The sequence below is a fragment of the Chlamydotis macqueenii genome, chromosome 3 (genome assembly GCF_036417535.1).
Source record: "Chlamydotis macqueenii isolate bChlMac1 chromosome 3, bChlMac1.mat, whole genome shotgun sequence".
In the NCBI taxonomy this organism is placed as follows: domain Eukaryota; kingdom Metazoa; phylum Chordata; class Aves; order Otidiformes; family Otididae; genus Chlamydotis; species Chlamydotis macqueenii.
In genome coordinates, this window is record NC_141558.1 from 79979857 (window position 1) to 80001395 (window position 21539).

Here is a 21539-nt window from a genome sequence, read left to right on the forward strand (position 1 = left end):
CTGCTGACGTCAAAGATAACAAAGGTATATAATGGTCTCACCTTAGCCCTACTGGAGTCAGCCACAAAACTCACATTGATGTGAACAGAAACAAGATGTGAACCTAAGTCTTCTCTAAAAATGGCAAGCAGAATAGGGTACAAAACTGAATCCTAGCGCTCTAGGCTTTTTCTCTATTAAGTTGTGAACTGCAAAATAAATTGGTAGCTATAACAAAAGCTCTAGATGGGCAAATTTTCATGTTTTTTTTTTTTATTTTAAATTTGATTAGAAGATATGATCCTTACTCTGTTACTGAGATTATTATAAAAAAAAACTGTAAGAGTTATGCCTGTGGAGTAGAAGAAATGCATTTCTTGCATATCTAGTCTTTAGTAGTAGATTAATGACAAACCCTACTTTTCCATCCTTCCATCCCTCTCTCCATCAAACTTATACTATTATTTTCATTGCAATAGAATGGTTTTCATTAAAGCAAATTCAGTCAGAACAAGAAGACAGGTACATACAGGTCAAGTTCTGACTTATTTTGCGCAAAAAAAAAAAAAAGGTCCTTAATTCAATTGTGTGATTTATGGGAAATGAAATTATGTATGGTGTCAAAATAGTGTCATATGGTAGATTACAGCATCTATCTATATAATAGTATGATACTTATTGAAAAGCCATTACCAAACATCTCTTTTTCACTGCCCACTCAAATAATAACTTGTTGCCATCCATGAACACAATTTTTCTCTGCATATTGATTTAGTGGTATTTTTACAAGTTTAAGATTTGAATTGACTAGTGATAATTCAGCAATTAACTTTAAGCTATTGTTTAAATAATATTTAATGAAAATAGTGACACATTTAGCTAAGAGTCTCTTGAGAGATCTGACTCACAGAGTCAATAAAAAAGCCAACGTTATTTCTGATGCCAAGAGAAGATGATTTTTCTCTCGTGAGAGGGTTGAATTTTTTTTTCCTGATTTATACAGAAGTTCATGTGGAACCATCTAGTACAGATTGCACCTAGCCTCTGCTTCAATAGAGGAAGCTAAAAATCTTCTATGGCTTATGATAATAAACATTGAATTTCATACTCCTGTACATTAAATTAAAAAAAAAAAAATGTCTGTTACAAAATGGAAGTTATCTAAGGTTTTTATAAATATCATGAGTATTGACATGGAAAAATGTTTTTCTTTGGTGACTAATTAAGTGACAGAAATATTAATTCTGTTTCTGCTACAAATTCACTAATGAGGTTTTGCAAGCTGTGGTGTCTCTTTGCATTAGATAAAAAAAATAAAAAATTGCATGTACTTTTAGCTGCCTGTAAGCCAGTCTGATCGACGTGCACCTGTATTAGCTGGCATGTTTGTTCGCACCAGATGAAAGTGACTGTACAGACTGCATATTACTTTTGAGCCACAGGACAAGTCCGTGAACTACCGAAGTCCTCTGTGGTGGTGAATTACTCTCAGCGTAAGAATGAGTTTAGGATGCTAAGAAATGATCATTTGTAAAGTCCTTTGTATTTTTTTAAACTCTTTGCATGGGTTATGTGCATGCAACCGGTTTATTCGTTGTAGCAAATGTTTACTAGCAAGGGAGCCACGTTCCCTTGGTGTGAACTCATAAACTTGAACTGCTGAATGTTTACTGTGCTTCCAGATTACCCATGCCAAAAAGAAACTCTAGGCTCAGCCGCTTTGAGTGAGGCAGGTCCTGTAAGTACGGCTCAAGGATGGGAAGGTCTAAATGCCTTTCCCTTCTGTTGCATCAGCATGAGGGTGAGTCTCTATGAAAGCTCTGCGAGAAGCTGAGCACCTTTTATTAAGGTTCAAGCAACTCCCTTCTCCAATGCTTTTGTTGATTTCGGTAAGATGTTTCTACCTGTAAGATTCTGAAGTATTCCATTCTTAAACACACCCCTATCAATATGTTTTACTTAATCCTTGAGCAAGTAATTCAGGAAGATTTGTCTTTAGTACTCGTGTCTTTTGTGGGCAAGTTTGTGGAGTCCTTTTTTTGTTGTTTTTGTTGTTGTTAGATTCAGGCTTTTATTACAAGGCAAGATGTTGGGCTGGAACCTTTGAAATTAAGTTCTCTGGACACAAAACAGGACGTTGCATGACAGCTGCAAGGGAAGTTCCCTTTTTCTGCTACTTTCTGAGGTTATAAGGTTGTCAAAGCTTTTTGAAACTTTCATCTTGGCTCTGCAATAGTGGGAAAAGAGCATCAGTGGTGAGGAGTCCTTGTGTTTGATGCAAGAATCCTTGAGAATTTGTCCTAAAACCTCTGAACTAATGTGAACAGCCAGAGTTCTGCCACTGGCTGAACACAATCTTTGGTCTCTGAAAAGCTATAGGGAATTAAAAATGAAAATTCAGGAATAAAATTCTGTGATAGCAGGTTCCCACTCCCTTTGTCCAATGAATTCCACACATGAGAAAGAAGCCTTAAATTGCCCATGAAGTGAAACTTTTTGTATTATCCCTAATGAAAAAAAAAAGTATTTAATCATTGCATCTTTTAAAATACAATAAGAAAATTGTATAGCTCCAGTCAGCTTAATGGGTATTTAATATACATGATTTAGATGCATCTGATGATGCCCAAGTGAAAAAGCCAATAAAGAGGGTGTGGCCTGGGCAAGTCAATAGACACTGTACTGGTAATACCACAAAAGGTCCTCAGGCAGCCTTGGTCTCAGCACCTCATCTCCACCTCCTTCAGTACTGCTGCTCTAGCTCTGGGGGCAATTGGTGAGCCTGGACCAGGGAACTGGTCTATGTTTTAAAGTGATCCTTTACACTCTCTTCTTTTCTTCTTGGCTATTTTTTTTTGAGGAATATGAGGCTGCTCAAGATGGCACAACAAAAAAAGTAGTGAAATGAAGTTCTCGGGTAATCTGTGTCTCTAGCAGGAATCTATTTTGCAACTTTAAATTGCCACAGAGATGTGCTTTATTTTGAACAACGCAAGTAATCTCTGTAGCTGAATACAGTTTATTTACCACGTTAAGACAAAGCTGTTACCTGATTTTTTTTTTTCTCAAGAATGTTGTGGTTGAAACAAGAGTTTTCCATTGTATTTAATCTAGAAAAATGAAAATGTTTACATAACTTTAATTATTACCATTCTGTACACTGAGATAACACAGAAAATAAACTGTATCCAGGCCTTTGAATACATTACACCAAAGTAAAATGTACTGCCAGTCCTGCAACTTGGTACCCAGCCACAGTTGCTGTGCCCACTACCTCCCTCAGCTTGCAGCGCTGACTTTAAACTATGCGAATACAGCAGCCTGACACTACAGGGTATCAGGTTGTGCTGTCTGTGGCTGTGTGAACTGTGTCAGTGTGAATAATAAGGCCCAGTGACTCAGTACTAAGGTATATAAGCGTCATTCTTTATTTATCTGGCCTGTGATGCATGCCTTAGTTGGGCAACTGTAGATAAAGGGTTTTTTTCTTACTATTTTCAGGCTGCCAACCCAAAAGGGCAGGCTGGGACCATGGGCTTTCCTGGGCTGCGCTCTCATGTTTTTGAGAGGTGAATTCTGTGTCTTCAGGAGCTGCCTTCCTTTTCCATAGGCCATGCCTTCAGATGATGGCAGAAAAAAGAGTGTTTCTATCAAAATCTGCTCTTTGCTGGATAAGGGTACACTGTAAGCTTCAAAGTATGGGAAATTCCTCTAACGTCGCAGTGCAGACTTAAGCTGAGGAAGAGAGCTTGGAGGCATTTCATTTAATTGATAATGACTGCGACAAACCAACTATTTGAATTAACTGTTCTCTCGCCTTGAAAGTTTAACCTTTTTAATTTACCAAGCAGTAAACCACAAGAGTAACAATAACGCCCCATGGAAATTCTAGCTGTTTGTATTTAGGTCTCTGCTAAGGCAGTGTTGTGCCTCTAGAAATAAGCAGCTGCATAGAGCTGCTACTGCCCAAGGAGTTTCTGCAGACTTTCAAGATGTTCTTGTCGGGAGACAAAATAGAGGAAGATTTCTGATTTTTCCTTTCAATGCATGAATGTGTTGCTGTTTATTAAAGAAGACTGAATCGCTGTATCATATGCCTACTTCCTATATTTCAGGAATTTGGTACTCAGTTGCCTGTTTGACACAAAGCAGTCACGCAGGAAATTAAAAGTGTCCTGAAAGTAGAAGGAATCTTAACCTAATAGTGTGAAATTCCCTTAAAGAGGGAAAGGGAGGACAGCGTAGGATCATTTGAAACACCGGGGAAGCTCATCTTCCTCCTGATCAACACGTTTCCCTGCAGCTCAGGATGAAGTGAAAAGTTCGCTTGGTAACGCTCAAGCCACACGCACAAAAATCCAGGACATGAAACAAATAATAGATCATCAGCTTCCTTGCAAGAACATGATAAAAAGCATTTCCCTCCCAAGGAAGCGTTCCACAGCAAGATCAATTTGTTTGTAAAGCGTATGGATTGTTTGTGATGGCGTGAAATTTGTATAAACACGGTGAAACGGATTCGTGCTACATCAATATTGATGTTTTTGAAGCGTCCCTCTCCTCGGATGATTTGTAAGCATCTCTTTCAAGGCTTTCCGGCTCGAAGACAAGCTGCTAGATCGATCTTTACTCAGTCGTGGGTGCTTTCCCCTGCCTGTTGCGAGCAGGGTGGCTTCTCCAGGCAGCTGCCAGGGTCCCCCTGCCCCCGCGGCCGCAGCCGGGCTGGCGGGGCCGAAGCCGCCCCCTCTCCCTCCCCGGCTGCATCCCGCGAACAAAGGAACTGGCGAACCGGTCACCCACAGGTGTTGCGGGCACGGGCGGGAGAAACTTTTTTGGGGCTCTTACGGGGAGTTTCCTGGGGCGAGGGGGATTCCTCGGCCGCCGGGGGAGAGGCAGCCACCGCCAAAACCCGAGGGGGCCGGAGAGGAGGTGGCCGAAACAGCCGCCCGCTTCTTCCAGGCAGCGCGGGCCTCCCGAGTTTTGGGACAAAGCGGCGGGAGCCCGCAAAACGCGGCGGGCTTGGGCTGGGAGAAGGACGGCAAGGAGCCCTCGCTCTGAGGGAACGCACCACGCTCTGGGCCCGTCGGGCCGAGGGGGGCAGCGCAACCGCCCCTCCCCCGCCAACGGCCAGCTCGGGCCGCCCCACCTGCGGCCGGGCCACCGCCCGGCACCGCTGGGCCCCTGCCTCCGACCCGCCCCGAGGCCGGTGCGCGGGGGGAAGCGGTGGGGGCGGTTGTTTAACCCTTTCCCCGCCGGGCGGCTCCGGAAACGGCCGAGGCGGCGGCGGCCCCGTGAGGCGCGGCGCTGTGCCCTGTGCCCGGGCGGGGAGGGGTGGCGCGGGGTGGGGGCGAGCGCGGGGCGGGGGGGCCGCCGGAGCCGCTCCCTCCTTGCCCCAGCCCGGCCCGGGAGAGGCGGCGGGAGGAGGAGGGCGCAGAGCGCAGACATGGCGGCCAACATGTACCGAGTGGGAGGTATGTGGGGACGGGGCAGCGATCGCCCGCCGCCGGGGGGCCCGGCAGCGGGGACGGGGCCTGGCCGGGGGGGGGTCCCCGCCGAGCCATGGGCTGCGTGCACCGCGCCGGGGTGGAGAGAGGCGCACCGGCCCCTTTCGCCTGCCGCAGCCACCGCCATGGCCCCGAGCGGGGCGGCCAGGCCCGGGCGGACGGCGGGAGGCAGCAGCCGGCAAAGGGTCCGGCGGGCCCTCCGCGGGGCGGAGGGGGAGGACGCAGGTTCCTCCCCCGCCAGCCCTGTGCGCCGGGTGGGAGGCCGGCCCCCGCCGCCGAGAAGGGCAGCGCCGCCCTCCGCGGGGAAGGAGGGAGCGCTGCCGCCGCTTTCGTGCCCCCTCATCGCGGTGCGGGCCGGGCACGGCCTCCCTTCGCGCCTCGCCTCGCCTCCTTCCCCGGCGAGCGGCGAAGGGACCGCCCGGCCATCCCCTGGCCCCGCCACCCGCCGAGCCAGCGAGGGGCGGCCTGCCGGGGCCGGGCGGCTGAGCCCCGGCACAGCCCAGCCGCCGCTGCGGCCTGGCGGGCCCGGGCGGCGTGCGGCGGGCAGCCGGTACCCGTGAGGGGCGCCCGGCGGCGCCTCCCTCCGTGCCGGTGCCGTTCCTCTGTCCCCGTTCCCTCCCTGTAACGGTGAAGTTTCCTCCATGTCTCACTTCATCTCCTGGGGATAAATAATAAATCCGGCAGGGTAACCGGGGGATTTCTGTCAGCTTTCCTGCTCACCGACGTGACCCCAGAGGAGTGTGCTGATAAGTGCCTGCTTGGCACTGAGCAAATCGGGAGCACTTAAGCGGCAAAAAACCGCAGCAAGCGTTTCTCTTCCAGCCCCTTAGCCTGTCGAAATAGACACTGCCCTGCCGAGTGACATGGCTGTGTTGCCTAGTGCTCAGGTGCACCGCTCAAGTTAGGTTTTTCAATACTTGGTGCTCAGAAATGGCTTGTCTCCTCCTGCCCTCTCGACAGCTTGAGGTGAGAGGGAAGATGCAAGGAAATGAGGAGAAGTAGTAGTAGTTGGTTTGACTTCCTCTCTCCTTGTCTTTTGAGATATGCTGATACATCCACAGATTGTCCATGTGCATGCTGCTTCATTAGGGCATTTGGACTGTAATCCTGTCAGCTTTTACTCGTGGAAGTAATCCTCCTCTTAGCAGCACCGTTGAAATGTAGGTAGGGTTTGCTTCTTAGGGCATCAGTTCTCATTTTCTCTGTAGTTTTAATAAGCAATTGTGAGCAATATCCAGAGATCATGTTATTTCTTGGGATCTAAATGAGCTACTTGAGCCTCTGTCACTCTAGTGTCAAAACATTGCAGAAGATTTTTGTACATCATTATGGTCCCCCACCCAATTTTTTAAAATAAAGTTTGCAAGGTGCATGGAACAGAAGTCAAATATCAAGTGTAAAGTGTCGTTATCATTTGACAAAAACAAGTTTTGAGAAAACTATTGAAGGAAACGCACTGCATGTCAGTTCTTTGTATGTTACATGGGAGTAGCTTTCAGGATATGAGTAAACTTCCATAGACTCTATGAAAATATTTTTATATTAGCAATGCTGTAAGAGATTTTGTCCTGGAAGAACCTCACTTACCTTGTGACTGTTACTCCTTAGTACAGTTTGCGTGTTGCTGAACAGAGATGACAACAAAAGCAAGTATCATAAAATGTACGTTACTGAGACAACTGTGCTGCCGCAGCACCTGGTAATATATGTGAGGTAGCATATCTTACAGAAATATTTATTTCCATAATATAGAAACTCACTAATGTACTCTATTCTTAAATCTTCCCTAATCGATTGTGAGAAACTGCTGCTTTTATATCAAGATTTATGAAGTGTGTGGATTACTGAATTAGAATGTAGGCTCCAACACAAGGCATTTATTTCAGCATGATTGTTAAAGCACATGTAGTGCAGTTATAACCAGAGTTTAGTAACAAATTCTGTTAAATCTCAGTGTAGTACTTCACTGTCTTTGCTAAGAAATCTCATATTTTTAGCAGCTTCTAGGTTTAGAAGAAAAATTTTACACTAGTAATGATATGCTTTTATGTATTATATTTTAATATTTCAATATCTTTCTTTTTTTCATTGCAGATTATGTTTATTTTGAAAATTCTTCCAGCAATCCATATCTCATTAGGAGAATAGAAGAACTTAACAAGGTATCTTAAGATTTTTGCTTAACCTTTGACAACAGTCAGTGCACTTATCAAAAACTGAGGATGATTTCCATCCTGTAAGAGTTCTATCATGGTCGAATTTTCTGGTGGTGTGGGGTGTTTTTTTTGTTTGTTTGTTTGTTTTTGTTTTGTTTTGTTTTGTTTTTTACTTGAGATTTGCTATGTATTCTGTGTATGTTTCAGTTACTGATATCTTGCTGTGTGACACCCTGTAATTCTGCCCTGTTATCTAAGGAAACACCCAGTTGATCATTCATGGTGAACAAGAGTACTGTGCTGTAAAAATTTCCAAACCAATCCTATGAATCCTTGAGGAAATGGATGAATTTAGTTCTCTATATGGAATGATAGCAATCATGTAATGTGTCTGCTTTTAGATATATATGTAAAGAGCTCGTAGTTATCAGTGAGACTTTGCAATGATCAAGTAACAGAATGTGTGGCTTCTGTGGTTGTTTATTGCTCTGCTTATTGGCAGCTGTGAGCGAAGGACGGGCTTTTGAACAGAAGTGGAGACTGTATTCTCTGTCTTTATCCTAAGTGTATTTTTAGTGAGGGCTTTTCAGAATGTCGTTCTGGGGAAGGTACGATTATTTTGCTTTCTTCTTGTACTACCCAGAACAGTGTGGGATTTATTTATTTATTTTTTTTTTTTTTTAGTGTGGCATATTTGTACTATTCCATCAAGCAGTATTAAAACTTACTGATACATTATGTCAGAAGTTAATGATCAGAATGCGTATCGTGATGTAAAAATGATAAAGATTTTTTTTTCCTGTGGTTAGAAAGTAAATTAAAAAAAATGATGACCTGCAAATGATGATGTTCTTATTAATGGAACATAACACCCCTCCATAGCAGAAATTAACCGCATTACCTGTTAGTGCTGTCCAACACAACATCCACTGAACTTGTACATGGCAAATAATTTTTGACTTTTATTGGAGAAGAATATTTTTTTCTTTACAGTAATTGAAATTATTCCAATCATGTTCTCAATGCAACGTTTGTTTTAAACTGCATTGCTGTAATTTTATCTTGCTCATGCATGGTAAAGCAGAGCCAAGTATTGAATTTTTTTAAATGAAAGAGTTTCAAGGATATAGTCCAGATCTATGTCCCTACTCCCAACAGGGGAGTTGAACTAGATGACCTTTAAATGTGCCTTCCAACCCAAAGTATTCTATGATTCTGTGATACCTTAATTGTGAATTATGTGCTTTCATGTGTTAAAGGCATTGAGCAAACATGGAGATGTTATGCAAACATGCAATGAAATGCTTTAGTTATCATTTTACAGGAGATAAGGTACTTTTAAAATGAGAAACTTAATTAAAACATGGTACTTTACAGTGTCACATCTTCATTTTTAAAGAAGTAACTCGAGGTAATTAACAAATTTTGTACTTTTCATAACAGGAAAGAAGGTACAGTTCTTCAAATATTAGTGGATTCTTTACATTTTCCAGCTAAAGAGCATGATCCCTGTAATGAGTCATGAAAACAACTATGAACTGAATAGCTTATGAGCTACAGTGAATTTTCAAATAAACTGTTATTTAAAATATGATTCTGAAAAAAGTGCCAGGGTACTTTGAAATACACATTTCTGTCTAAAGATGGGTTGCAAAGAGATGTTCACAAGGTTCTAATATTTCTTAAGGATTCTTATGTTAATGTGATACTGGCATTACATCTCTAAACAGCTGAATAATACATAAATTCTGAGGACTAAATAATTACCAATTCTGTTATCTGATCTGAAAATGATATTGGCCCGTGTCAGAAAGTTTTGACTTACTTGATTTCGGCCTGACTGATCATGTGAGAACTAATAATATAAGAGAAAATTGAAAGCAGAGGGTGCCTAATTTGTATTACTCAGCTGAGGAAAGATACATTCTGACTTGATTTATCTTTCTTTTGTAGACTGCCAATGGAAACGTGGAAGCAAAAGTGGTGTGTTTTTACAGGCGAAGAGATATTTCCAACAGCCTTATAATGCTTGCAGATAAGCATGCTAGTAAGTAGATTGTATAGGGCATGTTTTCTTCCTATCATGGACTGTTCAGTTTCTGCAGCTACTTAAAATTGCATTTCTTTGGCATGAGGAATATATATTTACATTAGGCATTAATTAATATCCAGTTAGATGCTTAGCATTATCTGATACTGGCCCTGCTCCTACTAGTTGCTTCCAGGACTTAATTGAAGCTGTATTAAAGTGATTGAAAGTCTCAATTTAAAAAAAAATATATTTTTTTCATCTGGAAGATTCGGCTATATTTATTTTTTTATTTCAAAAGTAAACCTTGGGTGTAAATTGATGTAAGCTTAAGAGCGTTCGTAAGGATTTGGTTTGACTTTTTTGAGTTAGACGTAAATACGTATTGCTTACTGTAAAGAATGAAATCTATTGTTGGAGGCTGAAAATCAGTGGAGATTGTAAAATAGTTGTTATGTGCACTTATGATAAATGTAGATATGAATCAGTAAAATAATAGTACGCATAATCTCATTGGCTTTTCAGAAAAGCAACAAGTGATATAGTAGGGAAAAAGTCCCATTTTCATAATCAACTTTCTGGTAGCTACCATTTAGTCTACAACTGAAATATCCTATTTTTCCTTAACTTTGTAATTAAAAATATAATTCTGAAGAGAAAATCAACCTAAAAAATGGAGATGTTTGAGAAAATAATTATTTGCAAAATATTACACTCATGTTTGTAAGTAACTGAAGTGTTAAAAATGTCAACATCTGGTAAATTTCTCGCCATATACTGTTAAATAACAGTTTGATTATAAATGATACTTCAGTTTTGAAAATTAATATGTGAGTAAATGATATACGGATTATAAATCTCTGTTCTGTAATTTATCGGGACGAATCTCTTTAAAGACATTACCTAATGCCATATTTTGTGTGCACATAGAGTAATTAGCGCTTAAAAAAAAAAATCTTACAATTTGTTTAACGCCAAATTCGGATAATTTTACTGACACAAGTACTTTTAGTGAAGAGAAGCAGCCAGCTTTTGGCTTTTTTTTTAGTTCTTTTATTGATCCTAAGGAAGTGGAGGTGATTTGAGTATGTAGTGTGAAGTACTAGCTAGGTTTTTAAAGAAAGAATGTACATCTTGCTTATCTTCTAAGGGAGTGCTTTGTTTAAACATTTTTCTAATATAGTTGGGTACACTTTATAACTATTTGTGACCTGTTTTGTGGTAGTCTACCCCCACAATCGTTATATTATTTTGAGTTCTTCCAAAAGAAGTTCTTCTTTGAGTTCTCTATGTATAGAAACAGAACTTCTAGTGAGATTTCCAGCATATACTCTTGTTTTTCTTTTCTAATGGAGGGAGCAGGGAAGGATGAAGAGGATAACAATTCTACTGGAAATATATATTTTTCCATTTAATTTCATTTTAAAAACATAAATATTTGTAAATTTTTTTTTGATTGGCTTATTTTTTTAGGAAAGAGTATGTTAGTTCTGTGGGCATCATTCAACCTGGGAAAGTGAATAAGATTTTTCTATTTATTTTGTGAGCTTTAGATTGCCATTTTGTCAGCACTTTGATATAAAGGACTTGTTGATGGTCTGTTGCTCTTCCATTATAGCATACTAGGGGTTTGTTAGTGTCAGTAGAAGTACTGTGGAATCTTCCATCGTGTTTTCTCTATTGAGATTCTCTTGCTGTTTTCTAGTGAGAAAATAGAAATATAATTTCTAGCTGATTCAACATGTATCTTTAGAATGCCTCTGTCTCAGAGGTCGTAAGTCTTCTGACCCAGCATTCTCATGGATTAGGTTTTTCTGCGGATGTTTTCTCTGTACATAGTATTTTCTTTCTGACCAATCTGTGGAATCTGTACAGCTAATTTATCTTACGAAATCTATATTACAGTTACAGGGGATTGCACATAATGAAAGACTGCTCGCCTGGATCTTCATACAGCTCATACAGCAGATGTAGTTAAATGTCAAATCAATTTAAGTGTGTTGATTCTAGAATACCACAGTGTTCTGTTTAAAAATATGATGTGTGTAAACAAAATATTTGTATATTTATGAACTGAATGTTTTAGCTACATAAAACATTCCCAAACATGTTGACGCTTCAACACTTCTACCTGGTTTATTATAAAATAAATGAGAAACAATGTGGTTCCTTACGGAATGGAAATTCTAGTTCTGTCACTGGTTGCTCCAGTGTATGTGTCTAGAGAAGTCTTTTAAGTATAAGATCTGCTTGATCTTTTCTAACGACATTTTATATTGCTAGCAATTACTATATTTATTTCTGATTATTATTTTTATTAAGTAATGCACTTTTGAACATTTGGCAGGTGAGGATTCAGTTTCTGAAGGCTGCGTTTTGTGATCCCATTTAATAAGAGAAAAAAATAGCATTATAAGAAAATATTCTGGAACTTTAAGAACAAGTTTTCAGTAACTTGAAAAAATGTCAAAACAATTTTAAATAATGTTTGGGGAAAATGGAATGAAGTAGATCTGTGACACTGTCAGTGCTAAAGAGTCAATACACTGTTTTGGGAGAGGGTGTTTGTTTTTTAAGTTGTCTTCAAAAAAGTTACAGAATATAAAAATAAATGGGGGGGTGGGTGGGAATTGAGTTTTCCTTAGACCGCTCTAAAATACTCTGGTATGGAAGAGTTCCCTTGATTTCAAATCATCCGACACTAATCTGTGAGGAAATTGTTTCCTTGGTTTTTTTTTTTTGTTTGTTTGTTTCTGGTGGAAGTTAATTAACAAACATTTTGATTTGTGTACCAGCATTATGTATGATGTCAGTCTAGATCTGGGAATAGTTCTGTAAGCTGACTGTAGCTGCTGGAATCTGGGGGTTTTGAATGTTTTATGGGCCCTTGAAGACATTACATTTTTACCCCTTTGATTTCTGTTACTATTAAAAAGGGTGTATGATAAGGCCAATTTGAAAGCCAGATCCTGGCCAAGATCAGCTTCCTGATCCTGTAGAGCCTCCTAAACTGAGTCGGGGAGTTCTGTTGAACTCGGCTCTTAGATTATAGCTGTTACCATATGGTTACTGCAAGGGGGTTATTCTTTTCTTCGTGCAGCAGAGTAAGGCTTACTTTATGGGGGGGAGGGGAAGGAAAAGAGATGGTTAGAAGACAGCAGGCAAGTACAAGAGCTATTGCAACAGATGACTGAAGTACATAAGCGCATGAATTTGGAGAGAGGGGACAAAAAACACTCAGCTCGTTAAAATGGATGAAGCAAACATAAAGGGTTGGCATAGAGATCTTTTCTAACCAAATGGTGTGATTGAATGAGAAATTGCCAACTGTAGCTGGATCTGCAAAATTTAGATGATCCCTTGCATACAGTGGAGTTGATGTTTAGGGCAAGGTTTTAGTAGCTGAAGAGGGGAGACTGTACTAGCTGTCTGCTAGCACTGGGTTTGGGTTACTGGGCTCGACTTCTGTGTTTCCATCTTTTGTAGTAGGTTTAAGCACTGTTACTTTCTTGAAGCTGAGCAGGGTGGCCTGAGTGCATGATGCCATTTTTTACAGTTCTTTACATTTAAAATCCTTTTATCTGGTCATGTGCTATCATGTAATACTCAGTCTGAAGTCATTCTCCTGTTACAGCCCCTCAAACAGCTTTTGCCTAGTCAACCACCTGGGGAGGATATAAAAAAAAAAAATAAAATCCTGTTGTTGGAGGCTTTTGTCTTCCGTTTATTAAGAGAGCTTGCTTTGAGTTAGGTGTGCTGAGCTCCTGACTAAATACCCAAAATTTTTCTGGGCCTGTGATAAAGGCCATGTACTATGTATTTTTTTTCTCCTTAAGAAAATTGATACTCTTGTGGATGAGACAGAGTCAGTTTAAAAAAAAAATAATGAGGCGCATTGGTTTCAGTGACTGAGAGATCAAAAGTAAAATGGAGATTTTTCTAGATTACAGAAGCTGTAGTCAAAAATCTCCTTTTTTCAATCTTGATTGCTCTTTGTTGAGATTACTTGCTGGCTTTACTTCTCATAGTTGCGCTTTTTTAGGACTTTTCTTAGCCTTCAACTCTTAAACAGTCATGTTTCATGTCACATTGCTTTGCAAAATGGTATTTCTGCTACAGATATTTTTTTTACACTATAGATTTCTAGGAAGAAAGGAAGAGTCCTGCTAGTCATCTGGTAATTCCTGTTGAACAGTTGGGAGTCTGTAGTCAGTTCTGTCCTTGATGTGACACCGAGGTGTTGTGATCAGAAACAAATCAAATATTTTCTCTATGCTTTAGTTTCTTTATCTGTAAAGTAATGCTGTTATTAGAAGTTCTTAAGATTGTTGGAGAAGTATTTAATACAGCAGTACATTTTTGTAGCTGCCATTGAAAGATCTCAAGGCGCTTTACAAATAAAAACCGAGAGCTTATTTTGTGTATTAATATCAAGCATGTTCCAACAGTCCTGTAAATTATTTGATCTTACACAGCAGTTTTGCTACTGTTGAGCTTTCTTGTTTTTATGTAGAGACGCTTTGTATTTGTGAAAAAACAAACAATTATTTTGAATGTTGTCAGTCTACATTAGCATCGTAATAATTGCCAGACATTCTAGATTCATTCAAGACAATGAAGCCGTTAATATTCCATCTGATTTTTGGGAAGCAATTTATTTCAGTAGTTTATTGTGCTAGCAAGTAGCACAGAAGATGGCTAGAAAATGAGCTTAACTTGAGAAATATTGTTTAATATATTTAATAGTAATGCAAATTACTCATTAATGTTCCCCAAGATACACAAAACTGAAATGTGAATTCTTTTCGTAATGTCATCAGATTTTTTAATATGTGGTTGCTGTTACATAGTAGTATTCTTAATACTTAATTCCAGGAAAAATATGAGAGTTTTTCCTGCCCTATTCAAATATCGAAGAAATAAAACTTAAAGTTTTATTTTTCTGTGTTTTTTCTCAAGTGTACACAGAATTAAAACAGGAATAGGGTAATTCAGATATTCAGTCTGTAAGGAAAAAAAAAAAGTGTGTGGAGACCCTGGGAGTTTGGTAAAGAACTCCAGAGTAAAATACATAAAATGCTTTGTACTGTTCAGTCGTCTTTTCTTAGTCACATATTTGATTCAGTATAATTGAAAACATTTATAATCTAGTATTACTGGGTTATTTTTGTCCAATTCGATGATAACACAACCAAAAATGTGGTGTGTGTGGTTTTGGTTTTTTTTTGTTATGGTTCTTTTTCATCATAGTAGTTTTTGTATATCAAACTAGAAAGCTGTTATTCAGAAAGGATATAATGTTTCTTTAATGACAATCCTTTTTCTGAAAAATCACTTTAAGATGAGAGACTTTTCCTGTTACTTACTTCTTATGCTAAGACATTATGTGATTTGAATTATCTTTTGACTGAAGATTTTATTTGAAACCTTAAATTGGCTTTTTTTTTGGTCCCATTAGTTCCCTTGAATACCTGTTGTCTCCACGGCTTATGTTTAGTTAGAATCACCTTTGGTCAAACAAATGTGAGAGACAAATGTTAATTCTTTTATTGCATGTGATCCATTTGCTACACCTTCATGACTTCATATGTTGAAATAATTAATACTTTTTTTTTTTTTTTAACATGGTGAATGCTTATGTTGTTGTATCTTACATAAAACTTCCAGGGAATGAATTAGGACAGTTTAGTTGCTTTACTGGTAGTGCTAATAGAGATTGACATCCGTTCTACAGGAAAGGATGCTCAGAGGTGTAGAGTTCTTAATTATTCTTTCGAAGGAATTGAAGTTTAAAGAGCTGCCTATTTACCAGGTGGTCCTTTGAATGAAAAGAACATCTTTGTATTGCATTGGTCTTGATACAAATAAAACAGAAGCAAAACCTTTTGGGTCTTATTTATGATCACAGGGGTGCAAAAAAAAAAAAAAGTCTTTGGAGCTCAAGAGTTCAGTTGATTTGTGTCTCTTGCACTAGTGTAAGTGGCTCTTCCATGGAATTTAGTGTCTTTCAGAAGGTTTTCTGTTAGGTTACAATTAATTTTTAAATTGTGCTAGGTGAGAAGGCGACTTTCCTGTTTGCTGTTAAGAAAACAGATCTGTTGATATTACTCTGTGATGAAGGATAGCATTTTCTCTGGATGCTCAGTAGGAGGGAAAGGAGCTAAGGAGTGGGAAGGCAGAGTTGAGAATCGAAGACAGGAAAATCTCTTGGAACGTTTATAAAGGAAGAGGAAGACTTGGCTGCTAGATACGCCTGATGTGGGTGAACAGACTTGTGTAACTGGTTCAGTGAGATGCTACCTTCTTAATCTCAGGGCTTCTGTAAATATAAACTAGTGTGTGTTTGTAGCTCAATGTCTCTGGCCCTGTCATCTGTTGTCCATCCATCCTCCCCCTCGCCCCCATTGACTACCTAAGAATTAGGAGAAAAATATTTTTGACGTCACATATTTGGTCTCTTTTCTTTGAGGAAAACACAAGAATTTCCAAAGTCTTAGGCTGTGAGCAAGCCATCAGAAGACTCGGATTTGCTTTGAAGATGGGATGATAGAGACAAAAACAAATACAGTGAGCCAGGAAAGTTTTGGAGAATGAGTTCCAATGGCTCATTTGCTCAAGATGGGAATTTTACATGTTATACTTATTTACAGTCAAGTAATAGAGACATGTAAACTAAGCACTAGCAAATTCAAGTATGTTACGTTGCTTCTGCGAATCCTGAAGTCTGTGATGTGGGTGAGACACACCCTAGGAATACCTTTTAAGGATGAACAGATAAAAAATTCTTTAATCAGTGGCAGAGTAGCTTTTATATTAGTGTAACTATCACTTTCACTGAAAATGAGCTTGAGGAGTAGGGATTTTTTTTGTAAGGAAGACATGACCTTTTTGATCTCCCGAGACAAAAGAACATGAAGTTTTCCTTCATTTACCCAAGAGAATACCTTCAGTTGTAATTTATTTGGAGAGGGGGAAAAAAATCAGAACTTGCTGAAATAGTGCAAGCCTTGTCCAAAATTACATTCTCATCGCCAAGGAGAAACTTGTCTCAAGGCTCCCAATTATCCTTTTCAAGGGCGCTTTGGGTTGTCTCATAATTTATGTGTTTTGTTAATTTGATTTTTGTGCAAGAACTGCATACTTCTGAATTTTATTTTTTTCCCTCAATGGTAAAAACAATAAAGAAGCAGCAATGAAGAGTTTTTTGCTTCTGACAATATCTGAATCTTCTTTTTGTGAGTGACATTTTAGAATTAGTAGTTAACTGTAGTGTATATTGTCTCATTAACAAGTTTACTGTCAGCTCTAAGTATCTTGTAAAATTATTAACTGTTGCAGCCATTCAGACTCTTCCTTTGGGGTAGAATGTCTTGTTAGATTGTGAATGTTAATGATCTTCTTTTAATGGAGTGAATAGATTTCCAACTAAGTTCATAATTTCAGGAGTTCTTAGCTCTGATAGAAAACTTGCATAAATACGTTTTTTGTTTTTTTTTTTTTTTTTTCCACCCGAGTATGTGTGATCTACATTGGAGTATATAGGATTTTGCGCATAGGAAAATATTGTCCACTCTGTGCAGTAAGTTTGTATAACTACATGAACTAGCAAACTAGCTAGTAACTGCTTCATCTTTAGACCTCTTAAGAATAGGTTTTTATAATTTTGGTCATCCATAGCTAGATTTTTTTTTTTAAATTTGAAAACCTTATTTTCTGAACACATAATTTAAAATGCTTGAACGTGCTGCCAGTCTCTGTGAATGTAAAAACAAAAAAAACCCCAACATCTGGGTTAACTTGGTGAGTTTGCTGTGAAGAGTAGAAGGCTGCAAAATAGCAGTTCATGTTTATGCTTAAAACTGTTTAATTGACATCTCAAATTCGGCTTTTGTTTTTATTATTTAATTACTGGAGTTATTCGTTTAGTATGTTTCCTCAGTAGGGAGTGACGTGGTGGTGTACAAAAGAAGGTGGCACTTTTTTGAGCTCTGCTCGCAAGATAAATGTTTTACATTTGAGTTACTGGAAAGAGACGGCATTCCCAGAAAATTGCCAAAGATTGTGCATTCCCTGTTTCCTTGTGTTCCTTAGGATTCATTTCCTCATGGTCAACTGTAAATGCATGCATCAGTATTACTGTATTTCTTGTTCTGAGTTTCTTTTGATTTGTGGAAAACACATAACTGTCATCTCTCAGCTGCTAACTTTTTCTTCCCTCCTTAATGTTTGTTAATTGTGCAGGCAAATGATCCTACACTGTTTTCTTGATGACCTACAAAATAGTAGTAACATTTAAATTGATATTATTGATCATAATTTTTTTCTCTCATGAAGATAATCAGGATGTTTCACACCTCCTTGATTTCTGTAATCTCAGATGGTTCTATTTTTTTTCCCTTGGCTTGTAATTTTAAGTGACTCTTCCCACTTTCTCTCCAGCGCACCTACACTGTACCAAAGCACCCAAGGCATAAATTTTAGTCTACAAAAACATTGCTAGCTTATGTCTATCAGTGAAGCTCCAATTAGAGATGCATTTTACATCTTCAAAGAGTTCTCTGATAGTTTAATTGAATCAGTAGTTTCCCTATTAATATAGAAAGACTTTTTTCCAAACATGCAGTGGCAGTTAAATGTATGAATCAGGGATCAGGCCTGATGGTTTAAAGGCTTAACGGCAATAATTCTTGAATGTCTATGTCATACTGTGGCATGGAGTCTGCAGTAGCTGTCCTCAGTAATACTGATGCATGCTTGTAACTTCACACATGGTGACAGAGATGGAGCTTATTAGCCTGGGCAAAGCACTGTGTGAGAAAGAATGTAGTGCTTCCTACCCAAGCTGATTCATGCAGTGTTGAGTATGTATGGCATGAGGTATTATGGAAAGGTAGAAGTAGCAGGTAAGGTTAATATGTAAAGTACTTCTGTGGTTTATCTGTAAACTCTTTTTCTGTTAAACGTAGCCTGCACAAATAACAGAATAGGGACTCCAAGTTACCATATATATTGAGTTTGACATGCCTGGAACTACATGGAGTATCACAGTGGGTGGCTGGAATAGCTGTGCTGTTTGGGGATGTGATTTGTCTGTTTGAGCAATACTTTGTTTTTTCTCCTCAGCTACTCTTTGTAGCCCTATCTGAGCAGGGGAAGATTTGTGTTGTTAACCTGTTTTTGATTCTGATATTTATGTGCTACGCAAGTGCTTTTGCAAGGATCCTTGCAGAGAGATGTTTTGTACTAACATAGAGTACATCACTGCCATGAGCAAAACAAGTTTGAGTGGTAAAATGTGCTATTTTTTTTTCCCAGTAAAAGGCTGTTCTACATTATCAAATTCCTGAAAGACTTTGGAGAGCTAAGTAGTTCATTTTGACTGTCACCCACTGTCTGAATGGGAAACTTGTTTGCAGATTTATCACAGTAGATAAAACGTCTTCTCTGTGCAGATCGCGTAGTTGCTGGGCTATGCGTAGAGCACTGTGTATGCATACATCCAGAGGTTATGTAAGTACGTGTGCATTTTCTACTTGTGCAACAGGTTAAGTATCTATCAAAAAACAGCATGACTAAATTAGCAATCTTCCCGTTTTTGATATGCCAAGTGATAGACCTAAGTTTTCATTTGTCTGTTCTTGTTTCTATGAAGAATTGTGGCAGTGATACGCATCACTGAAGAGAGTCGTGTTTCAGTTTCCTGTATTAAAAGTGCAGCCTTGTTTTAGCTTAAACCAGTGCAGAAGTTGTTAGTGTTGGCAGGGTCAGTGACCTGTAACCTAGCCCTACAGGGTACTGTGGCCCTTTGCTATGTGACAGTTCCTTTAGGTCACCCCCTTTGAGTGATGCTGCTGTCAGGAGTGAAATCCTGATGCTGTTATTCTCAGTAGGGCCTCGAAGGGCCAAGGACTCACTTGCCAAGTATCATACAAGGAAAAGGGCTTTGATATATGGACAGCTTTTATATTTATATTTGCCTTCAAAGAGTGACTAACTTCATATACTTTCATAATGCTCTTACTTTTTTTTTTTTTTTTCTCCCTCCATTTTTAATTTTTTTTCTGAACAAGAGGAAAAAAAGCCAGGATCAAAATACTGAACATGTATCAAGTGAATAAATTATAATTTTTGATATTTTACTTGGTGCTATAACAAACGGTATTGGAATGTGTTGTCTACGAAACAAAGCACTGAGAGTAGAAGAAAAACTTAATTGGTTTACTTGATCTTTATTTCCATTTATTAAAAAAAAAAAGATGAAAATAGCATATGTATTAAAGATTTGACTAGTTAATACAATGTGCTGCTTGTTCTTAGCTGGTTTGTTTGTTTGTTTTCCCTTCCGGCATCAGAATTAATAAATTAAAGGTTTTAATAATTTAACGTGATGCATATATTAATATCTCTTTATACTTTTCTCAGTTCATATGTATAGTTCCTGTTAATTAGAATATTAAGACCTACACTGTCTCTGTACATGCATCAAGGAAATAATATATCCTGGAAGAGAAATCTCTAGCATAGCTGGAGATGGAAAAAAAATGAACTTTTAAGTCTTAAACAGACCATCAGAGTGAATGAACTCCTCTTCCTCCTTGTCTCATCAGGTCTATAAACAGAAAAGCTTTCTTATTGTGCGGGCATTGAGCAGACGTTATCTTGGATAACATTCTTCTCATTTTAAAATCATGCACATAGAGCTTTAATCTATCTTGGTTAAATTTATTCAAGAACAGAATATACAAATACTTTTCTTTTTTTTTCCTACTTCTTTCCTCCTTGCAAAAAAATCAAACAAATTTCAGCCCTTCTGGAAGGAGATACTGTAGAAGATAAATAATTTGTGTTTTATAAGCAGAATCATATGCCATTCTGAGTAGGGGTAGGAAAGTGCTTGTACAATCTGTGCCTTTTTTGTCTCTGCCAACAAAATTTGAAAAGCTGTGTACCTGCTTTTGAGTATGTGAATTGTATGTTAGAAAAGCAGTTTAGATCTCTGAAGCTCTGTGGTTATCACTGTCACACAGTAAAAAAAAAAAAAAAATACCAGTGTAGGTCTTAAATGTGGACTGTGGGTTCTTACAGAAAACTTAAGAGATTTTTGGTGATTTTAGTTCTCTACATGATTTTATTTTTTTAAATATTTACACTGCATTTTGTTAAGGAGAGGCAACTATACAACTTGTTAACTAACTAGATCAAGCACACCTGTTGTCGATTCTAAAGGAAAGACTATGTTGTTTTAACAAGATACTATGAGCAGGAGGTCTGTATAGAAATGGTGAGAATCCAAGTGATGGGAAAAGTTGTTCGTAGCATCAGCCTCATGAAAATGGAAGATACAGATCTCCGTTTTCTGAAAATTAGGTCTAGTAATTATTCATGCAGGTTACATGGCATTGTTCCGGATAGCCTCTGTGTTTCTTCAGCCAGATGATAGATTTAAAAAATGGTTTATTGTGCACTGTCCGGTTCCCCATGTGCACTTTTGCTCTCTGGGACAGTCTGCCAGCCTGGATTTGAGGGTGGAACTAAAACTTTACACTTTCTTTCCCACTGCAGCTCTAAACATATTTCCACCTTGAAAAATTACTAATTGGCTTCTAATTCAGCTGATGAGCTTAATACCAGTAATTGAACATTGAAAATAGTTATCATACTGCAAATAGCTGTGTCCGTGGCACGATTCTGAGTCTACTGCGTGGTGCTGCTTCTAACGAGCTGCTTAAACACTGCGCAAGACTGTTGCTCCACACGTGCTGCAACAGGTTGCTCCAGTTCATACAGGTGCACACATGACCAAACACATTTCGACCCCTGTAAGAGGGCATTTTCTCATTTGGAAGAATTTGAATTTGAATAGAGGAGACA

General features: G+C 38.9%; 1 protein-coding gene across 2 annotated transcripts in view; it reads left to right on the plus strand.

Moving 5' to 3' along the window:
• The first annotated feature begins 5356 nt into the window (after positions 1-5356).
• MTA3 (metastasis associated 1 family member 3) overlaps positions 5357-21539 on the plus strand; it is a 147327-nt gene continuing 131144 nt past the window's right edge. For both annotated transcript variants that reach the window (XM_086745229.1, XM_086745230.1), the window contains exons 1-3: positions 5357-5450; positions 7578-7645; positions 9593-9686. In XM_086745229.1, coding sequence (XP_086601355.1) covers positions 5423-5450; positions 7578-7645; positions 9593-9686 — 190 coding nt within the window. In that variant the 5' untranslated portion in view covers positions 5357-5422. The remainder of the gene's footprint in view (positions 5451-7577; positions 7646-9592; positions 9687-21539) is intronic.